Here is a 27349-nt window from a genome sequence, read left to right as displayed (position 1 = left end):
ACAACAAGTGAGTGGCTTTGGCTCTGGCAGGCCCAAGGCATAGGTAGAAGAGGTGGTTGCCTTGGGCACTTCTGCAGTAGGGGGGGGGGGGGGGGGGCGTTGCAAAAAATGGGCCAGACCTGACACCTATGCCCGTTCACAACTCATGTGAAGGGGGTGGGGTTGGTGGAAGCTTTGAACTTCTCACTTTGGGTGCTAAAGGATCTTCTCCCAGTTCACTTAGATCATTGGTCCCCAAATCGCAGCCCGAGGCCGGATGTGGCCCTCTGCTTGCTTCTATCCAGTCCTTGGGGCACTACTACATTAACTGACGTGAATGGGGCACAATTCCTCCTAATGACAAACAATGGAGCACAATTCCTTCAAATTCAACCAACAATGGGGCCAATGACACCAATGATGGGGCACAATTCCTCCCAGTGACACCAGCAATTGGTCCCAATGATAACAATGATGGGGCACAATTCCTCCCAATGACACCAACAACGGGGCCCAATGACCCCGATGATGGGGACAATTCCTCCCAATGACACCAACGATGGGTGATAATTACTCCCAATGAGACCAACAATGGGGAACAATTCCTCCCAATGACACCGACAATGGGGCACAATTTCTCCCAATTACCAATGGGGCCCAATGACCCCAACGATGGGGACAATTCCTCCCAATGACACCAACAATAGGGCCCAGTGACACCAACGATGGGTGATAAATACTCCCAATGAGACCAACAATGGGGAACAATTCCTCCAAATTACACCAACAATGGGGCCCAAAGACCCCAACAATTGGGCACAATTCCTCTCACTGACACCAACAATGAGGCCAATGACACCAACAATGGGGCTCATTGACCCCAACAATGGGGCACAATTCCTCCTAATGACACAAACAATGGGGCCAATGACACCAATAATGGGGCAAAATTCCTCCCAGTGACACCAACAATTGGGCCCAATGATGGGGCACAGTTCCTCCCAATGACCCCAAAAATGGGGCACAATTTCTCACAATGACAACAACACTGAGGCCAATGACATCAATGATGGGCCACAATTCCTCCCAATGACACCAACAATGGGGCTCATTGACCCCAATAATGAGGCACAATTCCTCCTACTGACACAAACAATGGGGCACAATGACCCCAACATTGGGGCCCTGTGACACCAACGATAGGGCAAAATTCCTTCCAATGCAACCAACAATGGGGCCAATGACCCCAATGATGGGGTACAGTTACTCCCAATGACTCCAACAATGGGGCACAATTCCTCGCAATAACACCAACAATGGGATCCAATAACCCCAACGATGGGGACAATTCCTCCCAATGACACTAACAGTAGGGCCCAATGACATCAACAATGATGAATAATTCCTCCCAATGAGACCAACATTGGGAACAATGACACCAATGATCGGAAACAATTACTCCCAGTGACGGGAGAAACGTTTTCGCACTGAAACCAAAGATGGGGCATTTTTTAATCCCACTGATGCCAGCACATCTTCTACTCCCAATGGTCACAGTGCGGCTCCCCAAAAGTCTGAAGGGCAGTAAACTGGCCCTTTGTTTAGAAAGTATGGAGATTCAGGGCTTAGATCATTACGATGAACAATTTCTGTTGGGCCTTTGAGTGCCCTGAAATATTGGCCTATTTACGTCCTTCCCATCCTCCTTCACCCAACAAGCCATGTGGATGACCTTCTCCTCGAAAGATGGGTCTACGGCTTCTTTTTCATAAACCAGGCCATAAAGGCTCCGATACGTCAAACTTCAATATCCCCTAAAAAGTGCTAAATAGTGCCTAAAGGCATGCCAAAGTGGCCTCTCAGCCAATCTTATTTGTTTGCATGCCATATTGGCAGGTAGAACCCTAAAATAAAAAAGTAGCAAATGGTAACCTATTCTGGGTCTCATCCTTTTCATTGCAGGGTTCTTATGTTCTGACCTCTTGATCCTGCCAGTATCCTCTGTCTTGGGCACTGTTGCGCTTAGGTTGCAGCGCTGCTTTAGCATGGGTGTAGGCTTAGGGTTGTCCTCCTAGGACCGCTTTCTCAACGTTCTTACCCCAAAAGAATCCTTAAAAAAGGTTTTTAGGTTGGAGGGAACGCCTGTTAAAATTCATTCATCGAAGGTTTGGGGGTCAGTGGGAGGAATGCCCACTTTGCAACGGTGGTCAGTGGGATGAATGCCCATCTACATTAGTGGTCAATCAATGGGAAGAATGTGCCCCTTACAGTAATGGTCAGTAGGAAGAATACCCATTATACATTGGTGGTCACAGGTAGTAATGCCAGCCTTTCAGTAGTAGACAGTGAGAAGAATGCCCATCTACATTAGTGGTCAATGGGAAGAATGTGCCCCTTACAGTAATGGTCAGTAGGAAGAATACCCTTTATACATTGGTGGTCACAGGCAGCAATGCCAGCCTTTCAGTGGTAGAAAGTGAGAAGAATGCCGACCTTACATTAGTGGTCAATGGGAAGAATTTGCCCCTTACAGTTCTCGTCAGTGGGAAGAATGCCCATCTTCCATTGGTGGTCATTGGGAGGAATGCCAACCTTTCATTGATGGTCAGTGAGAAGAATTCCCACCTTACATTGGTGGTCAGTGGGAAGAATGTGCCCCTTACAGTAATGGTCAGTGGGAAGAAGGCCCCACTTACATTGGTGGCCAGAATGCTAAAAAAGGTCATTGGTGTCATGTTGCAGGTTCTGCCAATTGGCATTGGAGTGGACCCAAAACTACGGAGGCACCATCACTTGGGAGGCTAATCAGCCACAGTTTAAGGAACCCCTATCAATGTCTGGCGAGTCCCTATGGTTCTACGGAACCCTGGCTAAGAATGGCTGCCCTAGAACCTGCAGTACCAGCATGTTCAGCTTGATTGACACATTTGCCAGCCACTCTTCAATGAGGACGTGGCATCAGGACTTCACCTTGCTCGGTTGACATGAGCTGGCCACATCACTGCACACCAATGTGCACACGCAAAGCCCCGAGAGCCACCATGTAATAGACAGTGTGGTGACCACACTATAAGTTGGCCCTTCTCAGCCTTTTTGCAATAATTTTCATTTTTCAGGGAACCCCCTACTAAGATTAGTCTATTGGTGGTCATTGGGAAAATGTCCCTTCCCGTGGTGGTGGTCAGTGGGAGGAATGCCCTCTTTACAGTGGTGGTCAGAATGCCACACTTGGAGTCATGCCACTGGCTCTGCCAAGTGGTGTTGCACCTTGAACTATGCAGGCACATTATGTGGGAGGTCAGCTAGCCACAGCTCAGGGAACCCCTAGCCACCACTTGAGAAACCCTAGGGCTCCACGGGACCCTGGTTGATATTGGCTGTTCTAGGTAACTTCAGAGCTTCATAAATTAGGGCCTATTTGTTTTATGTTCAGTGGCCCCCTCTAAGTATTTGGTTTTCCTGAATGAGCAACAACTAGCAGCCTTTGGATCCCCATCCGAGGTGGAAGTTTTATTTCCCATCATGCTATTCTAAGCAGAGGAAAGCAGGTTGGGACATGAAGTTCCACAAGAGCTGGAAAGCCACAGGATGCCAAGGCTAAAATATGTTCCCCAGATTGCCATACTGTTGGCCTGACCCTCACCAATTCCTACCAACAAGAGCCCTATGAAGTGAGATCTGAACAATCGCCCTTAGGTAAGGCACAGCAGACAATGTAATAGCTAACAGTCAAAGTGCTGGAACATTAGAGGCTCTCCCAGTTTTGGGTGTTACCTTTCCTTCAGTTAGTATCCAAAAAAAAAAAAAAAAAAAAAAAAAAAAAAAAGCACCTGTGACATTCTAGATGGAGCTTAAATGTGGCATTTGTACCGAGCCTCTGGGAGCTTAGTCAAATGGAGATGCTGGAACCTTACCAAATGATATAACCTGTATTTCAGGGTACAGAGCCGAAGCCAGACAGAGGCGTGTGCTTTTATGAAACACCCAAAAACGAGACATCTAGCGGCTCAAAACAGGGACAAGACATTCCATACGCTCCCCTGGGGCTTCCCCCATCACTCCTGATAATCATCTCTAGTACAGACGTAGTTAAAATCCCAGCTCTATATGACGTCAGGACTTTGCATTTCAGCTCTTGAGGTGTAGATGAATATCATCTGTTAAGGGAGAGAGACTTAAGACCATGTGGTGCTGCCCAGTGTTGGGTGACTTCCAGCTTATTGTGTTTTTTCAAGGATCTTTGGTTTCGCTGATAAGTTTAAGGCAAAGTTTTCCTGCCGCTGCATAACGCCCAGAATGCAGCATTCAAACACGGAAGGTCCATCCACGGTGCTCAGTCTTACCCCCAAGGTAGGAGGTATCTGAAGAGGAAAGGTCGTTAACAAGAATGCGTTTACTAGAGGAGTCCTAAAACCAACTGAGATATAAAATATCGTCTATAGGATGGTTACAAGTGTTGAGTAAATTCTTCTCGTACTCAAGGGCACAGCCACAGAGTAGAGGCTCTACCAGGCGATAGTCTTCCAAAGGTTAACAGCAATCCATACAGTCCTTTCCGTCAGGCCACCAGCTGCTCACGTGGAACACGACAGATGCCGGCATCATCACACGCTACTTTCAGCTCATGTCTCTACCAGCTTGATGAGTGGCTGAGGCCTGCCTGCTCCAGCCGGAAGGTACACTCGCTTGCTATAGAAAAAGAACGAGTATTAGATGTGGTCTTCAAAGAAACACATTTATTGAGATATTAATGCATAAAAAGTGAATGTTATAGAGAACATCTAGAAATGGTAACTGTGCTTATGCATTACCAAGAAAAAGCTCCCTCTTTGTCTTGAATGCCTCCTATAAAAATTTGGAGTAAGATCTGGTGATGTCACTGCTGCCACTTTTCTCCTTGCTGGGGAGGAAACTGTACTTGAGGACCTGTAGTGCAAGGATCTCCCTGCTTCTAAGCCTCGTAATCTCAGGAGATTTGGAGTGAGATTTGGTGAGGTCACTGCTGTCACTGTTCTCCTTGCTGGAGAGGAAACTGTTCATAGGGACCTATATTACATGGATCTCCCTGCTTCTAAGCCTCATAGTCTCAGGAGCTATGGAGTGAGATTTGGTGATGTCCCTGCTGTCACTGTTCTCCTTACTGGAGAAGAAACTGTTCATGAGGACCTATATTACATGGATCTCCCTGCTTCTAAGCCTCCTAGTCTCAGGAATTTTGGTGATGTCACTGCTCCCACTGTTCCCCTTGCTGGAGAGGAAACTGTACTTGAGGACCTGTAGTGCAAGGATCTCCCTGCTTCTAAGCCTCGTAGTCTCAGGAGCTATGAAGTGAGATTTGGTGATGTCACTGCTGTCACTGTTCTCCTTGCTGGAGAGGAAACTGTTCATGAGGACCTATATTACACCGATCTCCCTGCTTCTAAGCCTCGTAGTCTCAGGAATTTTGGAGTGAGATTTGGTGAGGTCACTGCTCCCACTGTTCCCCTTGCTGGAGAGGAAACTGTACTTAAGGACCTGTAGTGCAAGGATCTCCCTGCTTCTAAGCCTCGTAGTCTCAGGAGATTTGGGGTAAGATTTGGTGACGTCACTACTGTTCTTCTCAATGTTCTCCTAGCTGGAGAAGAAACTGTATCCGAGGACCTGTCATGCAGAGATTTCCCTGCCTTTCAGCCTCGTAGTCTCAGGAGATTTGGAATGAGATTTGGGGATGTCACTAATGTGCTTCTCAATGTTCTCCTAGCTGGAGAAGCTGCATCTGAGGACCTGTGATGCAAAGCTCTCCCTGCCTCTAAGCATCATAGTCTCAGGAAATTTGGAGTGAGATTTGGTGATGTCACTGCTGTCACTGTTCTCCTTGCTGGAGAGGAAACTGTTCATGAGGACCTATATTACATGGATCTCCCTGCTTCTAAGCCTCGTAGTCTCAGGAATTTTGGTGATGTCACTGCTCCCACTGTTCCCCTTGCTGGAGAGGAAACTGTACTTGAGGACCTGTAGTGCAAGCATCTCCCTGCTTCTAAGCCTCGTAGTCTCAGGAGATTTGGGGTAAGATTTGGTGATGTCACTACTGCTCTTCTCAATGTTCTCCTAGCTGGAGAAGAAACTGTATCCGAGGACCTGTCGTGCAGAGATTTTCCTGCCTTTCAGCCTTGTAGTCTCAGGAGATTTGGAATGAGATTTGGGGATGTCATTTATGTGCTTCTCGATGTTCTCTTAGCTGGAGAAGAAACTGTATCCGAGGACCTGTCGTGCAGAGATTTCCCTGCCTTTCAGCCTCGTAGTCTCAGGAGATTTGGAATGAGATTTGGTGATGTCACTAATGTGCTTCTCAATGTTCTCCTAGCTGGAGAAGAAGCTGCATCTGAGGACCTGTGATGCAAAGCTCTCCCTGCCTCTAAGCATCATAGTCTCAGGAAATTTGGAGTGAGATTTGGTGATGTCACTCCTGTACTTCTCAATTTTCTCCTAGCTGGAGAAGAAGCTGTACCCGAGGACCTGCAGTGCAAGGATCTTCCTACTAATAAGTCTGATAGTCTCTGGAGATTTGGTGATGTTGCTACGTGCTGGTCACTGTTCTCCTTGCTGGAGAGGAAGTTGTCAATGAGGACCTGTAGTGCAAGGATAACCCTGCTACCCAACCTTCACACAGAAACGCATTGTGAAACAAGACATGGTAACTCAGTAATGAGGAAAAGATTAGCTGCAGGTAGGCCACAGGCTTTACTGGTGACTAGTCTTTTTTCGTTTGCTTGCCTTTGTTGGGCACAGGTTCCTGAATGTTTTGAATGTGACTTTCACATTTTTTTCTCTCACATTTTTTGTTGCATTAAAGGGAGCAGGCTATCTTCAGAAACAACTCCCCCCCCCCCCCCCCCCCCCACACACACATTTACTTCACCTCCCTGCTTAACAGCTGTTGAGATAAATACAAGCCACACAGGGAGTGCCTTATTTTGCATAAATTGCACTACTCAGTCTCGAGGTGAGAGAACTGGCTACTCTTCCCTGGGTCACTAACGAGTTCTCTCCCATGCACCCCAACACTAATCAAAGTTAGAGTGGCTTAGTGTTTATGAAGAGATGGGTTGTGCCATGTGGTTAAGCGCCTCTGGTGGTGGAGTGTGTGAGTGCAGCTTGACATAGTGGTGCTGCTGGACAAGTCCCGCACCCCCCCCCCCCCACCTCAATATGCCATGGCACTTCCAACTTTGAGAACCATTGGGCTAGCCCAACAACTGTTTTTAAGAAAAGGAAGCTTCTGGAAGAGGTTGCAACTCAGGCGGCCAATGGAATTGATTATTTCAGTTGCAGATCTAATGCCACCCCGTTGATTCCAACTCCAACATTTTTACAGGACAAGTCTAACACGTGACAAAAGATGGACAATGATTGTTACATTATTAAGACAAAAACCAGCACACCAGGGGTTATATTAATATCTACCTCAAGACTAAAGCAGCAGCTGAAAGAACCACACAATCCTAGTGAGGAAATTACATATAAATAAAAACAGCGCTCACTAGAAATAAGCTAAATATACTCTTAAAGTCCCAGTACAAAAAGTGTCCTTTCCAAAGGGTTGAATGACTTTCCCAAGTCCAAAATAGGTCAGGCAACTCCAGTAATGTCCCCTCTGAGGAAGCTTCTTTGTGATGTTCCCATCACGTCAGTGAGAAATCTCGAAAGAGAAAAATGCTATATATGGTGTAGTACACTATATTGTCAAAAGTATTGGGACACCTGCCTTTACACGCACATGAACTCTAATGGCATCCCAATTCTAGTCTGTAGGGTTTACTATTGAGTTGGCCCACCCTTTGCAGCTTAACAGCTTCAACTCTTCTGGGAAGGCTGTCCACAAAGTTTAGGAGTGTGTCTATGGGAATTTTTGACCATTTTTCCAGAAGCACATTTGTGAGGTCAGGCACTGATGTTTTCTGCTCTAATTCATCCCAAAGGTGTTTTATCGGGTTGAGGTCAGGACTCTGCGCAGGCCAGTTAAGTTCCTCCACCCCAAAGTCGCTCATCCATGTCTTTATGGACCTTGCTTTGTGCACTGGTCCAAATCATTTGGTGGAGGGGGGATTATGGTGGGGGGGTTGTTTTTCAGGGGTTGGGCTTGGCCCCTTAGTTCCAATGAAGGGAACTCTTAGGGCGTCAGCATACCAAGACATTTTGGACAATTTCATGGTAGCAACTTTGTGGGAACTGTTTGGGGATGGCCCCTTCCTGTTCCAACATGACTGTGCACCAGTGCACAAAGCAAGGTCTGTAAAAACATGGATGAGCGAGTTTGGGGTGGAGGAACTTGACTGGCCTGCACAGAGTCCTGACCTCAACCCGATAGAACACCTTTGGGATCAATTAGAGCAGAGACTGTGAGCCGGGCCTTCTCATCCAACAACAGTGCCTGACCTCACAAATGTCCTTCTGGAAGAATGGTCAAACATTCCCATAGACACTCCTAAACCTTATGGACAGCCTTCCCAGAAGAGTTGAAGCTGTTATAGCTGCTGGGGGGGGGGGGGGGCAACTCAATATTGAACCCTACAGACCAAGACTGGGATGCCATTAAAGTTCATGTGCATGTAACGGCAGGCGCCCCAATACTTTTGACAATACAGTTTACTACACCATATATAACATTTTTCTCTTTCGCGATTTCTCACTGACGTAAGGGGAACATCACAAAGAAGCATCAGAGGGGACATTACTGGAGTTGCCTGACTTATTTTGGACTTGGGAAAGTCATTCAATACTTTGGAAAGGACACTTTTTGTACTCTGACTTTAAGAGCATATTTAGCTTATTTCTAGTGAGCGTTGTTTTTATTTAAATGATTGGTACAACATTTCACAGAAGTGGATACCGAGAAGGTCTTTAAAACAGACACAAGTGCAAGTCTCTTTTTGCCATCACCACATCCACTACTGCCTGGAATAAGAAGAAGCAACTGATTGGCAGACCAAAAGACAGAAGAATCGTTTTTCATATTACGTACAAATTGTGTACGTTGGGTCTGGCGTAGGCCCTTGGCAGCTGGGTTGAGTGTCCCGGTTGGGTGGATAGAAAGTGTTCCAGTTTGTCTTGTAGTTCCAGGTTCTAGAAAACAAAACAAGAATTAGGTCATTCTACAGCATATTAAAAAAAGGAGATATTTGGGCAGGGCTGTCATAACAGACAAAGGAGGAACCGTGGCTTATGAGTCACAAATAATGGGATTAGACTTTCTGGAGAAGAAGACTTAACAGAAATCCGATGGAGGGATCATTACATGCCCGTCTCTTACCTCAGCCTGAAGCCAGGAGACTTTCTCCCTTAGATCCTGGATGAGAGAGTCCTTCTCCTGTGCGGCAGTCCGGGAGTTCTGCAGCTGTGGACACAACAGAAGACCTTTAGATTAATATCTGAAATGAAACTTGTGCACCACTCACGAAAGCAATCTCCAGCATAGAGGAGTGACAACATTTTTTTTTTTGGTCCACACTTAGGATCCATGTACACGGGACGTTGTTAAAAGTCCCTTTGAATGCTGGAATTTTTAGGACGTTTGAAACGTCCGTTCGGTCGCGTTTGTACCCGCGTTTAGTGGGCGTTTGCGTTTAGAACCGTTCCTAGAGGTCAAAAAAATTATTCCCCTTTAAAATGGAAAAACGCGAACGCCAAACGCGGGTCATCGCGTTCGGTCGCGTTCGGACGCGTTTTTGCGTTTGAAACGCCGGGAAACACACGTTCGAACGCAAGTAATTGCGTTCTAAAAACAGTCCCTGAACGCAACTGCCCGCAAACGACCTGGTGTACATGGACAGATAAGATAAAATGTAGATGAGTTCAGGGGCTTCTAAAAAAAAACGCCCAACTGCTCCTAAACGGCCATTTCCAGCGTCCCGTGTACATGGAGCCTAAGACTCCATGTCACTACTCTGCCTCATCCTTACTATGGATCAAAACCACACTCGTTACACCCTTCCTGAGCCCCCTTAGTGCCTAAGTATCTTTCCCTTCGGTCCATCAGCTTACAAAACAGCCATTTCCACTGTGAGACAGAATTCCCCTTTGAGCTGGTGTGCAGAAACTCAGTGCAAAGTCCAATTTCAGACATTTACACGTCAACGTGTACACGTTACACGTACAATTTACACATTACATTTACAAAAAAAAATACTCATGCAACTTTTGTTGGAATACACTTTGTGGCAAAATGGTTGTGGACACCTGGCCATTACGTCTATATGAGCTTATTGGGACATTTCAGTCAAAATTGATGGGACATAAATTGGAAGCTGTACCCCCTTACCCATGGCCATTATAATGTAGTTGCCCTCCTTTGTGACAATAACATCCTCCAACCCCTCTGGGAAGGCTTTACGCAAGATTGTGGAGGGTGTCTGGAAATTTGTCCGATTTGTGATGTTGGATGAGAAGATATGGCTTACATGTTGGGCCTCACGTTGGGCACCAAAAAAAAAAAAAAAAAAAGGACCTGGCTTACATGTTGGGCCTCACGTTGGGCACCAAGAAAAAAAAACACCTGGCTTACATGTTGGGCCTCACGTTGGGCACCAAATAAAAGGACCTGGCTTACATGTTGGGCCTCACGTTGGGCACCAAAAAAAAAAAAAAGGACCTGGCTTACATGTGGGGCCTCACGTTGGGCACCAAAAAAAAAAGGACCTGGCTTACATGTTGGGCCTCACGTTGGGCACCAAAAAAAAAGGACCTGGCTTACATGTTGGGCCTCACGTTGGGCACCAAAAAAAAAAAGGACCTGGCTTACATGTTGGGCCTCACGTTGGGCACCAAAAAAAAAGGACCTGGCTTACATGTTGGGCCTCACGTTGGGCACCAAAAAAAAAAAAGGACCTGGCTTACATGTTGGGCCTCACGTTGGGCACCAAAAAAAAAAAAGGACCTGGCTTACATGTTGGGCCTCAAGAAAAAAAACACCTGGCTCACATGTTATGCCTCACTTGGGGAACAAAAAAAAAAAAGTCCTGGCACACATGTTGGGCCTCACATTGGGTGCTAAAAAAAGGCCTGGCTCGCAAACGTTCCAATTCATCCAAAGGTGTTGAGGTCAGGGCTCTGTGCAGGACACTTGAATTCCTCCAAACGAAACTGGTCAAACCAGGTCTTTATGGAGCAGAATTTGTACACAGGGGCACAGTCAAGCTGTTCTTCCCCAAACTGTTGGAAGAACACAACTGTCTAAAATGTATTTGTATGATGGAGTATTAACGGGATCAATCAGTGGAAACCCCTGAGCTTAATTATTTGAAGAAGGCTCCAGTACTTCTGGCTGTATACTTGTGTGGTTGATAGTTTTTTACATTGGCCATATAATATATACTGTATGTCTGTTCAATTCTACATTACTGTGGTCAGAATATGCCAGAATCCTTTGCACGTACCTGCTCAATCATCTGTCGTACTTTGCGCTGTTGGCTCTTTAACATATCATCCAGATGGTGGATCTTCTCTTTCATGTTGGCCACGGTCTTCTCCAGCTCCTGACACCTGAAATTCAAGAACGGAATAATTAGGGAGAGCCTGTGAGGCAGGAAATTCTGGAGCTCTGTTTTCAGATCTTAGGTGGTCATCGTTATCATCCAGGCTTTACTACCTTGGGTGTCATTCACCCCACAGGGGCTCTAACCCTTCCTAACTACTTCCAAAATAAGAATCAGATTCTGGCCTGCCCACAGCGCCAGCTTCTAATGACAGGCAAAGTACTCACTTGTTTTGTAGAGGTCCATTTTCTTGTTTCTGTCCTCTTAGATCGTCCAACTCTTTCTCATTTTCTTGCATCTTGCTCAGCAAATCCTGGTGTTCCTACAGACAGACCAAGCAGTCAGTGAACTAACCTTCAGCAGGGGCTCTAACAACCCTTAGAAGATGGACAGTGCGTAAAGTAAGAACAGTTCTATTGCACTATAGGAGCTGAACTCCACAATCAATTCACTTTACCGATCCTGTATACGTCTGCTTGGCTCTATTGTTTTCACATCCTTACAGGAGCTCAATTGTGATTCAGTTTGCCTTTTAACATCATAATTTAGGCAACTTATCTATATTGATTTCCTGTTTGTAACGTCCTGTATATTTCCCTCTTACCATCTCCATATTGGTCATCAGCCTCCTCAGCTCCTCCACCTCTCGCTGACGCTCAACTGCCGTTTCCTCCGCTTGCTTGCGTGCTCGGTTGTTCTGCTCCGCCTCCTGCTGACACTGGTTGAGCCTTTCCTGTTCACAAGAGAAAGAGTCACAAAACTTGCCCAACAAGCTGGTATTGCGCTGGCATTGGGTCACACTGAAAACATAGGAGAACTAACCTCAAACAACCTGCGGTCAGCCTTGTGCTGCTTCTCAGTCTCCTGGAGCTTGGCGTACAGCTTCTGTGCAGTCTCCCGTAAGTTCTTCCCATTATCCAAGGGAAATTCCTGAGGGAACACAGATCAGAGTTCTGTGTAAAGAAGCATGAGAATGTTTGGGATCCTCATGAACTGAAGTGGCAAATGGCTTTAAATTCTCACCTCATCACTGTCTCTTGACATTGACCATGGTTCCTCATAGTGCCTAACACCATTTTGATGTTCCGACAGCAAGACCTTCACAAAGAGAGCAGATTATGAGACAAATGAATTAGCCCCAAAAAATGATTTAACTTCTTGTGAGGGACAATCTGATTTTAGAAAAAAGGTTGGTGTCTAACATTTTTCAGAAGGAAATCCAACTTCCTCATCTTCAGGGCTTTAGAAAATAATTTACTGCCTAGAGAAAGCGAATATAAGCCTTACACCAAACTGCTTGTCTTGTACCTGATAAGAGACTGAAATGATGAGGGTGGACTGTCTTGTATCTTTGGCCTAAGCACCCTTGGAAGTAGAACAAATAGTGTTGAGGGACAGGAAGAACACGAGTGCCAGTTGATGTTGATGGCAGGACCTGGACTGGAGATGCAGATTGCAGGGCCTGAACTGGAGATGCAGACTTGGAAGACCCAGATTAGAAGGAACACAAGTGCCAGTAGATGTTGATGGCAGGACCTGGACTGGAGACGCAGACTTGGAAGATCTAGATCAGGAGGAATGCGGGTGCCAGTTGATGAATGGCAGGACCTGGACTGGAGACGCAGTCTTGGAAGACCCAGATCAGAAGGAACACAAGTGCCAGTAGATGTTGATGGCAGGACCTAGACTGGAGACGCAGACTTGGAAGATCTAGATCAGGAGGAAAACAAGTGCCAGTAGATGTTGATGGCAGGAACTTGACCTGAAGATGCAAACTTAGAAGATCCAGATCAGGAGGAACACGAGTACCGGTAGATGATGATGGTAGGACTTCAGATTGGAGATGCAGACTTGGAAGATCCAGATCAGGAGGAACACAAGTGCCAGTAGCGGTTGAAGGCAGGACCTCAGACTGGAAATGCAGATTTGGAAGACCCAGCAGAACATCAGCCAGGGAATGGCAGCACCATGAGGGGAACCAAAAGAGGCTAAAGGGGAACTTTGGTTGAGCTGCAAATTCACGAGGGCAAAGTCCACAAATGACCCTGGTGAGCAGAAAACAGGCATACACATAGGTGACTGGAGCCGATTCTAGATGTGTCCAGAGCTGGCAGTCAGTGAAAGTTTGGAGCCATATCACTTACAGTAGCGGAATCACAGAGGTAGCTGTGGTCAGCAGTGAAGTACAAAATTAGAAGCCAAATCAGAGTCGTCAGAAATTGGTAAGCAGCGGTACAGATCCAAGATCAAGTCAGATTAGGTCAGTGGAGAGCCGGGTCAGGAACAAGAATCTGATGCAGGACACAGGTCAGAACAATGGGCATAAGCTGAGAACCAGTCAGCACTGACACTGAGCTAAAGCCTCCCTTAAGTAGGCTGTCTAGCGCCAATACTGGCTGTGGACTTCCATCCGCGTCTGCACGTATGGACACACGCTGTTCTACGTGCACCTAGCCATGATCCTATGTCCAGAAACATGCACATGTTTCCAAGCCAGCCGGCTAACAGGATTTCCCTGACAATGCTATGTCTCTAAACTACCTCTGCAGGGTGTCTCAAGAACAAGGTTTATCTCTACAGCACCTTCGTTATTATCTGAAGCCCCAAAGAAGACGGGATTTGGATCACCCAATGCGTTGGACACCAACTTTTTCAAATCAGATTCACTCTACTCTTGACCCAACTTTGCCTTCACAGGTTTTACCTGGTTTTTCTCCTCCCTGTGTTTTGAGCTATCAATGTCTTTTCTGAGATTCTTCAGAGACGTCCTCGCCTAAAAGAAGCCGAGACAAGCTGTTAAATGTTTGAAGAGCGCATGACTACCCACAATGCACCACACCCCCCCCAAGCCATTAGATTAGTCGCCAATCTCCGGATGACTAACAAGGTTTAAACGCAGGAACTAAGTGCATCATATATTTATAAAATGTTACGATGAATTATTAACGAGCTGTTAGAGGATTGCTTCCACTCAGGATAGAAAGCATTGGAAAGCTTCTGGTGACAAGGGAATCGGTGAGGGTTTTGTTTATGGTAAAAAACATTTCATGACAGAAATATTCGGTCACTTTTGTAGAAATGGAAGTGATTAAACCCATCCTGACCAGTACAGACTGCCTCTGTCTTCCCAAAGACATAGCATTGCCCTGAAAGCCATTATCTACGTTTGTAAAAGCTGCTTCCACTGAGCCGTTTACTCTATTATGTCTTACGTTCTCAACTCAAAATAAACCTCTATCTGCCCCCTAGTCCTTCTAATGCCTCGTACACACGCAACGCTTATCGGCCGACCGATCGTCCGACTTTTGTCCAGAGTGGTGTTTTGTTGGTTGGAATGCGCCTAGACTGCACACAAATTTTCTCAGCCAACAAAAATCTACTTCAGAAGTGATCTCATGTGCTGGTTTACTTTCCGTGTGTTTTTTCTTCTCTGAACATGCCCAGTCTTGCTCATCAGATTTTTGTCTGCCGAAATCTGTACTAACTGAAGGAAAATCGGCCATTGTGTTGACGGCCAACAAAAATTTTATAGCCTGCATACCAGATTTTTTTCGGCCGAAAAGTCGGAGTCGGTTGTCGGAAGCATCATACTAACAAGCCGAAAATCGGCCGATTGGACGTTGGCCGAAAATTCCCGGCCAATAATCGATGCGTGTGTACGGGGCTTTAGTTTCCCCAGCAGCCGGTTGGTGACTTTTTATGGCTTCATCACCTCCTGAATATGGCGGACCTCGTTCTTCAGTTGGCTGACGTTCCACTCGTGGTTGGCTTTGCTCTCCGCTTTGGCCTTGAGGTAGACCTGTGAAGACATAAGAGATGAATTACAGCTTCGTTAGATCTGGTATCAATGCTAGGTTGTCATTGGATGCAATTTTTAGGTTTTAAGGATCCCGATCAATAGATTTGAATTGAGAAAAATGGTGAACCTGGGAAAATTGTGTGTAAATGGCCTACACTTATCCAACTTTAGTCAAAGCTTCTAAGTTTGTTTTTATCCATACGTAATTAGCACCCTTGACAAACCGCAAGAACAGGGCTTGGTGAGACCACCCATCCCACCACCCCAACCAAAAATTGGCGCTTTTCCACTGCATGGAACTGAATGGTTCGGCTCGCTTTTGCGCTTTTCCACTGCATGGTACAGTGTTGGAACGGTTCGGTATGGTACGGCGGCGCTTTTCCACTGCATGGAACCCAACGAGTCGGCTCGCTTTTGCGCTTTTCCACTGCATGGTACGGTGTTGGAGCGGATCGATACGGTACGGCGCTTTTCCACTGCATGGAACCGAACGGTACGGCTCGCTTACCACCTCAGTTGTGGTTCCAAGAGGACCGTACCGGTACCATATCCCACAATCCTTTGCATGCAGCCTTGACTGTTTGTCACTACTAGCCACTGATTGGTCAGAGAATCGTTGTTATCCCACCCACTTTACTTTAGTGGAAAAGCAAACCGTACCAAACCGTTCCAACACCGTACCATGCAGTGGAAAACCAAACAGAGCCAAGCAGGGCCAAGTGGAGCCGAGCCGGTACTTGCAGTGGAAAAGTGCCAATTGAATGACCTGGCCCAGCTCCTTTCATTCATTGGATTTCAGTTTCTTTAAATCATGGAGGCTCAGCATCACATGTGGGTGTTACCAACTAAAATATAGCCTGCCTAGGAACGCCCACTCCTCCAGACTGACATCTACCCATCAAGACATTTTGAGACTTGCATAACTCCTCCCAATGCTTCAGGGCTGAGGGCTCTTGAGAGGAGTACTAAGGTGAGGTGCTGGGATGTCTTCAGGAACAGACCCCTCTCACCAGCCATGATCTGTCTGCATTGCATAGAGAAGCACGGCGACCAAGTGATGACATCACCAGGACTAAAATAAGATATGGAATGAAAACGTTTGTTTTAAAATCTTCATTAGAATGTTAATTTCGTGGGGGGGGGGGACCAGGGAAGGCAAAATATAAGCTAATAAAACATTATCATTAAATTCACACCCAGTCTGCAAATACCAAGCACACAGGTGAGGGGTCAGAAGAATGGAAAAGGTTTTCCTGGCAGTGACTCTGTAAATAAGCCCATTTGAAGGCACAGGGAGAGCCTTAAGGCTCGTGTAAACAAAGACACCTTCCCGTACGTTGCAGGCTTCTGCGTAAACACGCCACACCAAACCGCGTTCCAGAGACGCAGAATAATGCCAGGGGAGGGGATGCAAATTAGCTGTGATATTTTATCCTGGTTATCAATCTCTCATGAACTATAAATATCCTGTTGTGTACAAGGCAGAGTGTAATCCGCACAGATCATATTTAGAGGCTGGGGAGGCGGCCTCCACCCAGGTCCACATTCCGGGAAGATGACACAGAGGAAGGGGACACGCTGATCTTTCAAGAATCTATTTATCATGTCTGATTGAGATGGGCAGGAGGAATTCAACTCTCATCAAGGATGGGAACAGCTTAAAAAAATTATAAAGGAGAGGTCCCCACCATCCCTGTGCTCAGTTCCCGGGTCTGTACACCTCCTGTGCCCATTATGAGTGGTTCCCACCATCCCTGTGCTTAGTTCCTGGGTCTGTACACCTGCTGTGCCCATTATGAGGGGTCCCCACCATCCCTGTGCTTAGTTCCTGGGTCTGTACACCTGCTGTGCCCATTATGAGGGGCTCCCATCATCCCTGTGCTGAGTTCCTGAGTCTGTACACCTGCTTTGCCCATTATGGGGGGTTCCCACCATCCCAGTGCTGAGTTCCCGGGTCTGTACACTTGCTGTGCCCATTACGAGGGGTTCCCACCATCCCTGTGCTGAGTTCCTGGGTCTGTACACCCGCTGTGCACATTATGATGGGTTTCCACCATCCCTGTGCTGAGCTCCTGGGTCTGCACCCCTGCTGTGCCCATTATGAGGGGGTTCCCACCATCCCTGTGCTGAGATCCCAGGTCTATACACCCGCTGTGCCCATTATGAGGGATTCCCACCATGCCTGTGCTGAGTTCCTGGGTCTGCACACCTGCTGTGACCATTATAAAGGGTTCCCACCATCCTTGTGCTGAGATTTCCGGTTAGTATGGAGGTGTAAGGGGGTCATTATTACCTTAATGATCTCTTCATCTCCATCACTGGACTTGACTAGTTCAGAGTTCAGAGGCCGAGAGCTCCGGGTTGGTCGGGATGATATGAGAGCGAAGGCACGTCCCACCGGCTGCAGACATACCAAATAAACAAAAATTAGTGACAGCTGTTTACACTGGGGGTCCCCGTGTAACTTAAACCAGGAGATATATTTGGATGCCTCTCCATAGGCCGATTGGATGACAGTGACAAACTGTACAAAAATGTCAACAGACGGCTACGATGTCATCAGTCAGGCATCAGCAGAGGACACAGAATGCGTCATACCGTCAATATTTTTAGAAAGAGACCTCCTCCCCCTACTATCCCCCCCCCCCGCCCCCCACCAGTCTCTGGGTCCTCACCTTCACTTTGATGGTCTCCGTCCTCTCCGGGGAGTGCTCCTCCCGTAGAGTCAGTCGTAAGGTTTTGATGCTATCCTGAAAATAGAAATAGAATAGTCAGCATAGAGAAGAACAGGCATAAACAAAATCACTGCAACTAGAAGGTCTCTTGTTCATTTGTCATTTAATCATGGGGGCCTCCCTCAGGCTACCTAACACCTCACCCCCCCCCCCCCAGAACAATACTGAACGACTCCTTGGGCTCACCAAAGAAGTCCAAGTGGGCAAGCCTGCTGGTGTACATGGTTTGCACCTGGGACCGCCTAGTCTTCCCCCCACAAGCACGCTGCCAGTTGAAGAACACTGTGCTCAACAAGGCCAGGGAATCATCACAGTTGAAGAGTACCATGCTCACCAAGGTCAGCGATTTGTCACATTTGAAGAGCACCATGCCCACCAAGGTCAGGGATTTGTCACCGTTGAAGGGCACTGTGCTCATCAAGGCCAGGGATTCGTCACAGTTAAAGAGCATCATGCTCACCAAGGCAAGGGATTCATCACATTTGAAGAGCATCATGCTCACCAAGGCAAGGGATTCATCACATTTGAAGAGCACCGTGATCACCAAGGCCAGGGATTTGTCACAGTTGAAGAGCACCGTGATCACCAAGACCAGGGATTTGTCACAGTTGAAGAGCACCGTGCTCACCAAGACCAGGGATTCGTCACATTTGAAGAGCACCGTGCTCACCCAGGCCAGGGAGTCATCACATTTGAAGAGCTGTGTGCTCACCCAGGCCAGGGAGTTATCACATTTGAAGAGCACCGTGCTCACCAAGGCTAGGGATTTGTCACAGTTGAGGAGCACCATGCTCACCAAGGCCAGGGATTTGTCACAGTTGAAGAGCTTGGTGTTCACTGATGCCCAGGAGCTTTGGGAGAGGTCTCCACTCAGGCGGTTGCACTTGGAGGTAGCCATTTTTCTATTGAGGGCAGCATGCTCTTGTGCAAGTTCCTTCCCCCTATTGGTTGGGGAACATCTCAGAGCAGCAGCTGATGGGGGTGTAATACTAGCAGGCATAGCTGTCTGCTTTGAATAGGCCAAGCTAACTACATAGTAGTTAATGGGTCGGTCCGGTTCTGGGCCCCCCTCCTGACCCGATGGAGCCCAGGACTGGTACTACCTGTGTACAAAGCCAGCTCCATAAAGACATGGTGTGACCAATTTGGTGTTGAGGAACTCGAGTGCCCTGTACAGAGCCCTGACCTCAACCATACTGAACACCTTTGGGATGAAAAGCAATGCCCATAGTAAGCCAGGTCTTCTCATTGAACATCACTATCTGACCTCACAAATGGGGCATTCATTCCCACAGACACCCTACAAAATCTTGTGGAAAGCCTTCCCAGAAGAGTGAAGGATGTTCTAGAGGGGGAAACACAAGATTAACAGGCATGGGAATGAACGTGGGGGTCAACACCATATCAATGGCCACGGGGGGTCAACGTCAGATCAATGGCCACGGGGAGTCAACGTCAGATCAATGGCCACGGGGAGTCAACGCCAGATCAATGGCCACGGGGAGTCAACGCCAGATCAATGGCCACGGGGAGTCAACGCCAGATCAATGGCCACGGGGAGTCAACGCCAGATCAATGGCCACGGGGAGTCAACGCCAGATCAATGGCCACGGGGAGTCAACGCCAGATCAATGGCCACGGGGAGTCAACGCCAGATCAATGGCCACGGGGAGTCAACGCCAGATCAATGGCCACGGGGAGTCAACGCCAGATCAATGGCCACGGGGAGTCAACGCCAGATCAATGGCCACGGGGAGTCAACGCCAGATCAATGGCCACGGGGAGTCAACGCCAGATCAATGGCCACGGGGAGTCAACGCCAGATCAATGGCCACGGGGAGTCAACGCCAGATCAATGGCCACGGGGAGTCAACGCCAGATCAATGGCCACGGGGAGTCAACGCCATATCAATGGCCGCGGGGAGTCAACGCCATATCAATGGCCGCGGGGTGTCAACGCCATATCAATGGCCGCGGGGAGTCAACGCCATATCAATGGCCGCGGGGAGTCAACTCCATATCAATGGCCATGGGGAAGTCAACGCCATATCAATGGCCATGGGGAAGTCAACGCCATATCAATGGCCATGGGGAGTCAACTCCATATCAATGGCCATGGGGAGTCAACTCCATATCAATGGCCGCGGGGAGTCAACTCCATATCAATGGCCATGGGGGAGTCAACGCCATATCAATGGCCATGGGGGAGTCAACGCCATATCAATGGCCATGGGGAGTCAACGCCATATCAATGGCCATGGGGAGTCAACGCCATATTAATGGCCATGGGGGTGAGGGTGGGGGTGAACTCCACAATAATGGCCATGGTTCTGGAATGGGGTGTCCAGCAACTTCATATAGCTGTGATAGTCCGAAGTCCATGGACTTTGGGCCAATCGCTAGTCACTTTATGGGCCGTTGTGGATTACGCAATGACGCATCCACTACTTTAAAGGGATTCGGTGTTACTTTGAGTCAGTTTATTGCTGTAAATAAAAACTCCTAGCTGAAGATGACACACATTTTATGAGATGGACAGTACAACAGGAGAAGTGACAGCTGCCTGATGATGAAAGCGGTGAGGCCGGAATACAGCGCAGAGCGAAGCAAAGTGGAAACCGCTTGTTTTTCTGTTCATATCATCATTGCTGAGTAGCCTGCAGTGGAAAAGCAGAACTCCTGACTCTGTAGCAGGAAGAAGATTAAACTTCAGCTCTAGTAATTCTTTCCCAACATGGCGTGGTGGCTGATAAAATACTGTAAGTGGCTAACGCATGTCTTATATACATCTAGCATTCCTAGGTGATGTGCAATGTCTCCCTGACCTTGGGACTTTGCTGTGACAGCACCCCCTCATCATTTATTGAAAAGGATCCTCCCCCCCCCCCCCCCCCATCCAGGAAGGAGAATGCTCAGTAAACGAAAACTGATCCTGGGAGAAGACCTGCAATCTGGCCAGTGCTGGAGGACAAGACCACGGCAGGTCAGGGGTTAACCCATTCCCACAGGAATCCAGACATTCCTGGGTGAAATGTGATCCCAGGCTTTTGTTTGGGCAGGCTGGCTCTGAGAATCGCCTGTTCTGCAGAAAGACAAAGATTATTGTAATTATAGAGGAGAGAGGAATGAGAGCTGCCACACCTAAAGCAGAGAGGAGCTGGGCCGTCACCGCACCAAAACACCCAGAAACGTTGGGTGAGAGGAGTGCTGTGATGGGACGAGGCTCCCCTTACGAGGACACCATGAAAAGCCCCTCAGAACTTGTACTCAGAACTCAGAGCAGAGAGGAGCTGGGCCGTCACCACACCAAAACACCCAGAAACGTTGGGTGAGATGAGCGCTGTGATGGGACGAGGCTCCCCTTCTAAGGACACCATGAAAAGCCCCTCAGGCTATGTACACAAAGCTCAGAGTAGAGAGGAGCTGGGCCGTCACCACACCAAAACACCCAGAAACGTTGGGTGAGGAATGCTGTGATGGGACGAAGACACCATGGAAAGTCACTTCAGCCTCGTACATACACCCCATACCGATCATCAAAGAGTTCAAAGTGATTTCATTGTTCCTAAAACTACCAAACACAACAGCCAATGCGTTTCAGGGGCCAAACACCCCCTCCCCCTTTCATCAGGCCTATAAATGCAAATATAAAAGTCAGAAATAAAATGCGAAGTATCAATAAAAATGAAATCATTAATAGAAAGATCAAAGGCTATTGACCTATTTGTATCTAACATGTGACTCCAGTGCTACACCTCATCAGCAGACAGTAGAAGGAATAAGACGGTGCGAGGTGTCACCATAACACAGGACAATACTGACATGACAGGTGACATGGGATGTGTCAGCAACCTCAGATAAAACCTCAGCCAGGAACATGATCCATCTTTCTGACTCTATTCCCTATACAGTATCCCATTCTATCACTATCCCCTCTACTCGTTTATATCAATAGTCCTATACAGTATCCCATTCTATCACTATCCCCTCTACTCATTTATATCAATAGTCCTATACAGTATCCCATTCTATCACTATCCCCTCTACTCATTTATATCAATAGTCCTATACAGTATCCCATTCTATCACTATCCCCTCTACTCATTTATATCACTATTCCCTATACAGTATCCCATTCTATCACTATCCCCTGTACTCATTTATATCAGTAGTCCTATGCAGTATCCCATTCTATCACTATCCCCTCTACTCATTTATATCACTATTCCCTATACAGTATCCCATTCTATCACTATCCCCTGTACTCATTTGTATCAATATTCTCTATACTGGATTGTATTATTATTCTCTATACTGGATTGTATTATTATTCTCTATACTGGATTGTATTATTATTCTCTATACCGGATTGTATTATTATTCTCTATACTGGATTGTATTATTATTCTCTATACTGGATTGTATTATTATTCTCTATACTTAATTGTATTATTATCCCTATACTGGATTGTATTATTATTCTCTATACCGGATTGTATTATTATTCCCTATACCGGATTGTATTATTATTCTCTATACTGGATTGTATTATTATTCTCTATACCGGATTGTATTATTATTCCCTATACTGGATTGTATTATTCTCTATACCGGATTGTATTATTATTCTCTATACTGGATTGTATTATTATTCTCTATACTGGATTGTATTATTATTCTCTATACCGGATTGTATTATTATTCTCTATACCGGATTGTATTATTATCTCTATACCGGATTGTATTATTATTCTCTATACCGGATTGTATTATTATTCCCTATACTGGATTGTATTATTCTCTATACTGGATTGTATTATTATTCTCTATACCGGATTGTATTATTATTCTCTATACCGGATTGTATTATTATTCTCTATACCGGATTGTATTATTATTCCTATACTGGATTGTATTATTATTCCTATACTGGATTGTATTATTATTCTCTATACTGGATTGTATTATTATCCCTATACTGGATTGTATTATTATTCTCTATACCGGATTGTATTATTATTCTCTATACCGGATTGTATTATTATTCTCTATACCGGATTGTATTATTATTCTCTATACCGGATTGTATTATTATTCTCTATACCGGATTGTATTATTATTCTCTATACCGGATTGTATTATTATTCTCTATACCGGATTGTATTATTATTCTCTATACCGGATTGTATTATTATTCTCTATACCGGATTGTATTATTATTCTCTATACTGGATTGTATTATTATTCCCTATACTGGATTGTATTATTATTCTCTATACCGGATTGTATTATTATTCCTTATACTGGGTTTTATTATTATTCTCTATACTGAATTGTAACAATATTCCCAATACTAGATATATATTACTGGATTATATTATTATTCTCTATACTGGACTGTATTTTTATGCCCTATACTGAATTGTAACAATAGTCCCCATACTATATATATATATATATATATATTTCTTTTTTTGCAAACATATTTTCTTCCTGATCCCCCCCCCCTTCCCAGGTTGAGATATACATATATTTTCTTACTGGCCCAACTCCCTCCCCGGATTTCCTCGCATGTGACAATATTGACATGCCAGAAAAATCAATATTTAACCATCGATGAAACAAATTCTTCCGTTCAGTGTCACAAGTATTAAAGAAACTCAGACTGCCATAAAGAAAATGATAAAAATCAATTGGGATTTTTGTTTGTATTTAAATTTAATGCAACAGACAAACATCCCAAAAAAACATCTAAAAAAATAAAATTGCCATAGTTTTTATATATATATACTGTATATAGATATATATATTTGCAAACCTATTTTCTTCCTGGCTCACCGCCCCCTCCCCGGGTTTCCTAGCATGTGACAATATTGACACGCAGGAAATATCAATATTTAACCACCTCAAAATACATCAATGAAACAAATTCTTCCATTAGGTGTCACCGGTCTGGAAACCGAATTTACACAAATACACAAAAATCATAAAAATCATTCAACTCCAGTCCCCCCCCCCCCCCCGATACACAATTCTGCAGAATTATTCACCCCCCCCCCCAGTTCTCCAGAGATACACAAAGGATGTAATTCTCCAAAAAGTAACATTTAAGTCTCCAATTTGACAATATTTTCAAACTTGTAGAAAAAACTGTTATGCTGAAATACAACCCCCCCCCCCCCATTCATGTCTTGTAAACTGTCCCCCCCCCCATTCATGTCTTGTAAACTGTCTCCCCCATTCATGTCTTGTAAACTGTCCCCCCCATTCATGTTTAGTAAACTGTCTCCCCCATTCATGTCTTGTAAAGTGTCCGCCCCCCCTTCATGTCTTTTAAAGTGCCCTCCCCCCCATTTATGTTTTGTAAAGTGCCCCCCCCATTTATGTCTTGTAAAGTGCCCCCCCCCATTTATGTCTTGTAAAGTGCCCCCCCCCATTTATGTCTTGTAAAGTGCCCCCCCCCATTTATGTCTTGTAAAGTGCCCCCCCCCCATTTATGTCTTGTAAACTGCCCCCCCCCATTTATGTCTTGTAAACTGCCCCCCCCCCCATTCATGTCTTGTAAAGTGTCCCCCCCCCATTAATGTCTTGTAAACTGTCCGCACAGATCTGTGTCCTCGGTGTTGCGGGGCTCTGTGCGCCACGGTGAAATTTTCCCCAGCAAGGAAGAGTTGGTGGATTACTCATTGGAAGATCCCTCTAAGTATCGGTGTGATGGCGGCACATCAGCGCTCTCTATATAGACCGAGACTCATCATCTGACAACTATCATGTTATATTGTGGGGGGGCTTCCCTCATCACTGCCCCCGGTCTCTGTATATTATATGTACACCTAACTCTATATACAGCCAACTGACCAATACAACCTCCAATACTGACCTATAAACACAATGATAGACCAACCCGCCTTCCTATACACTCCGAGCCCTGACCCAACCACACACACCTACACATCACCACTAGAGTGTAAGCTCCTCTGCTACAGAGACTGATGGCTCAGTGATCCCTGTACAGCGCTGCGGTATATGTCAGAGATATATAAATGTATAATAATAATAATAGTGTGTGACAATGGGGGGACATTGGAGTGTAAGCTCCTCTGGTACAGAGACTGATGTGACTGTGGAGGAGGGGACATTGGAGTGTAAGCTCCTCTGGTACAGAGACTGATGTGATTGTGGGGGGGGGGGGACATCAGAGCGTAAGCTCCTCTGGTACAGAGACTGATGTGACTGTGGGGGAGGGGACATTAGAGTGTAAGCTCCTCTGGTACAGAGACTGATGTGATTGGCTCAGTGATCCCTGTACAGCGCTGCTGTATATGTCAGAGCTATATAAATGTATAATAATAATAATAGTCCTGATTATTACAGCCTCTATGATGAGGACTGTGATATAAATAAAAGAATAATAATGAAGTTCTCACCGGCTCGGTCTCCGGCTGGAGCTGCTGCAGAGTACACAGACTGTTCATTGTCACTGCTCACTGACACCACTGAGCCAGGGGGCGGAGACCTCAGCTTATAAGTGTCAGGTGACATCACAGCAGCAGCCACTCCCAGCACACACCCCCAGCTGGGAGGGGTCATCTCCAAATCTCTGCCTGCAACCAAATCATATATAATGCAAGTTCTGTGCTCAGTCCCCCTGTAGGGCAACAGAGGTCAGAGAACATCATGTACTTCTCTAGACTGTCAGCTCCTGGGATCAGGGAGGCTGCTTTCCAGTGACACAATCCTGCGGTTATTATTGTTCTCACAAAGAGTTTCAACAATGTGCAATTATTTGTGTCTGATATCTCCATTCTATACAGGTAAAAGGCAATAAACTGTCTGCACTGCTCAACATACCAACAAACAGACTGAGGAACCTTCTACTTCATTCTTCTCTTACCCCAATCCCCCCTCTGTCCCTCTATTATACCCCAATCCCCCCTCTGTCCTTCTATTATACCCCAATCCTCCCTCTGTCCTTCTATTATACCCCAATCCCCCCTCTGTCCCTCTATTATACCCCAATCCTCCCTCTGTCCCTCTATTATACCCCAATCCCCCCTCTGTCCTTCTATTATACCCCAATCCCCCCTCTGTCCCTCTATTATACCCCAATCCTCCCTCTGTCCTTCTATTATACCCCAATCCTCCCTCTGTCCTTCTATTATACCCCAATCCCCCCTCTGTCCCTCTATTATACCCCAATCCTCCCTCTGTCCCTCTATTATACCCCAATCCCCCCTCTGTCCTTCTATTATACCCCAATCCCCCCTCTGTCCCTCTATTATACCCCAATCCTCCCTCTGTCCTTCTATTATACCCCAATCCCCCCTCTGTCCCTCTATTATACCCCAATCCCCCCTCTGTCCCTCTATTATACCCCAATCCTCCCTCTGTCCTTCTATTATACCCCAATCCCCCCTCTGTCTCTCTATTATACCCCAATCCTCCCTCTGTCCCTCTATTATACCCCAATCCTCCCTCTGTCCTTCTATTATACCCCAATCCTCCCTCCGTCCTTCTATTATACCCCAATCCCCCCTCTGTCCTTCTATTATACCCCAATCCTCTCTCTGTCCTTCTATTATACCCCAATCCCCCCTCTGTCCTTCTATTATACCCCAATCCCCCCTCTGTCCCTCTATTATACCCCAATCCCCCCTCTGTCCCTCTATTATACCCCAATCCTCCCTCTGTCCCTCTATTATACCCCAATCCCCCCTCTGTCCTTCTATTATACCCCAATCCTCTCTCTGTCCTTCTATTATACCCCAATCCCCCCTCTGTCCTTCTATTATACCCCAATCCCCCCTCTGTCCCTCTATTATACCCCAATCCCCCCTCTGTCCCTCTATTATACCCCAATCCTCCCTCTGTCCCTCTATTATACCCCAATCCCCCCTCTGTCCTATTATACCCCAATCCTCCCTCTGTCCTTCTATTATACCCCAATCCTCCCTCTGTCCCTCTATTATACCCCAATCCTCCCTCTGTCCCTCTATTATACCCCAATCCTCCCTCTGTCCTTCTATTATACCCCAATCCCCCCTCTGTCCCTCTATTATACCCCAATCCTCCCTCTGTCCTTCTATTATACCCCAATCCTCCCTCTGTCCTTCTATTGTACCCCAATCCCCCCTCTGTCCCTCTATTATACCCCAATCCTCCCTCTGTCCTTCTATTATACCCCAATCCCCCCTCTGTCCTTCTATTATACCCCAATCCCCCCTCTGTCCTTCTATTATACCCCAATCCTCCCTCTGTCCTTCTATTATACCCCAATCCCCCCTCTGTCCCTCTATTATACCCCAATCCTCCCTCTGTCCCTCTAT

General features: G+C 46.3%; 1 protein-coding gene across 2 annotated transcripts; it reads right to left on the bottom strand.

The window, feature by feature from the left end:
- Positions 1 to 2767: 2767 nt before the first annotated feature.
- Positions 2768 to 25528, bottom strand: TUFT1 (tuftelin 1). Of its 2 annotated transcripts, none has more exons than XM_082242907.1 (13): positions 25451 to 25528; positions 17964 to 18038; positions 17582 to 17689; positions 15202 to 15288; positions 14194 to 14262; positions 12513 to 12587; positions 12312 to 12419; positions 12094 to 12222; positions 11717 to 11811; positions 11391 to 11496; positions 9269 to 9352; positions 8981 to 9081; positions 2768 to 4668 (listed from the first exon to the last, which is right to left on the bottom strand). In XM_082242907.1, exons 1-13 carry the CDS (start codon positions 25496 to 25498, stop codon positions 4602 to 4604), a joined length of 1152 nt encoding a protein of 383 aa, XP_082099033.1. In that variant the 5' UTR covers positions 25499 to 25528; the 3' UTR covers positions 2768 to 4601. The 2 variants fall into 2 exon arrangements, with proteins under 2 accessions (XP_082099033.1, XP_082099034.1); XM_082242908.1 differs by having other exon boundaries at positions 15220 to 15288.
- Between the last annotated feature and the right edge of the window lie 1821 nt (positions 25529 to 27349).

This window comes from Pelophylax lessonae (assembly GCF_965119305.1).
Source record: "Pelophylax lessonae genome assembly, chromosome: 13".
In the NCBI taxonomy this organism is placed as follows: Eukaryota; Metazoa; Chordata; class Amphibia; order Anura; family Ranidae; genus Pelophylax; species Pelophylax lessonae.
The sequence above is the reverse complement of the archived record's forward strand: the minus strand, read 5'-3'. Positions and strand labels throughout refer to the sequence as shown.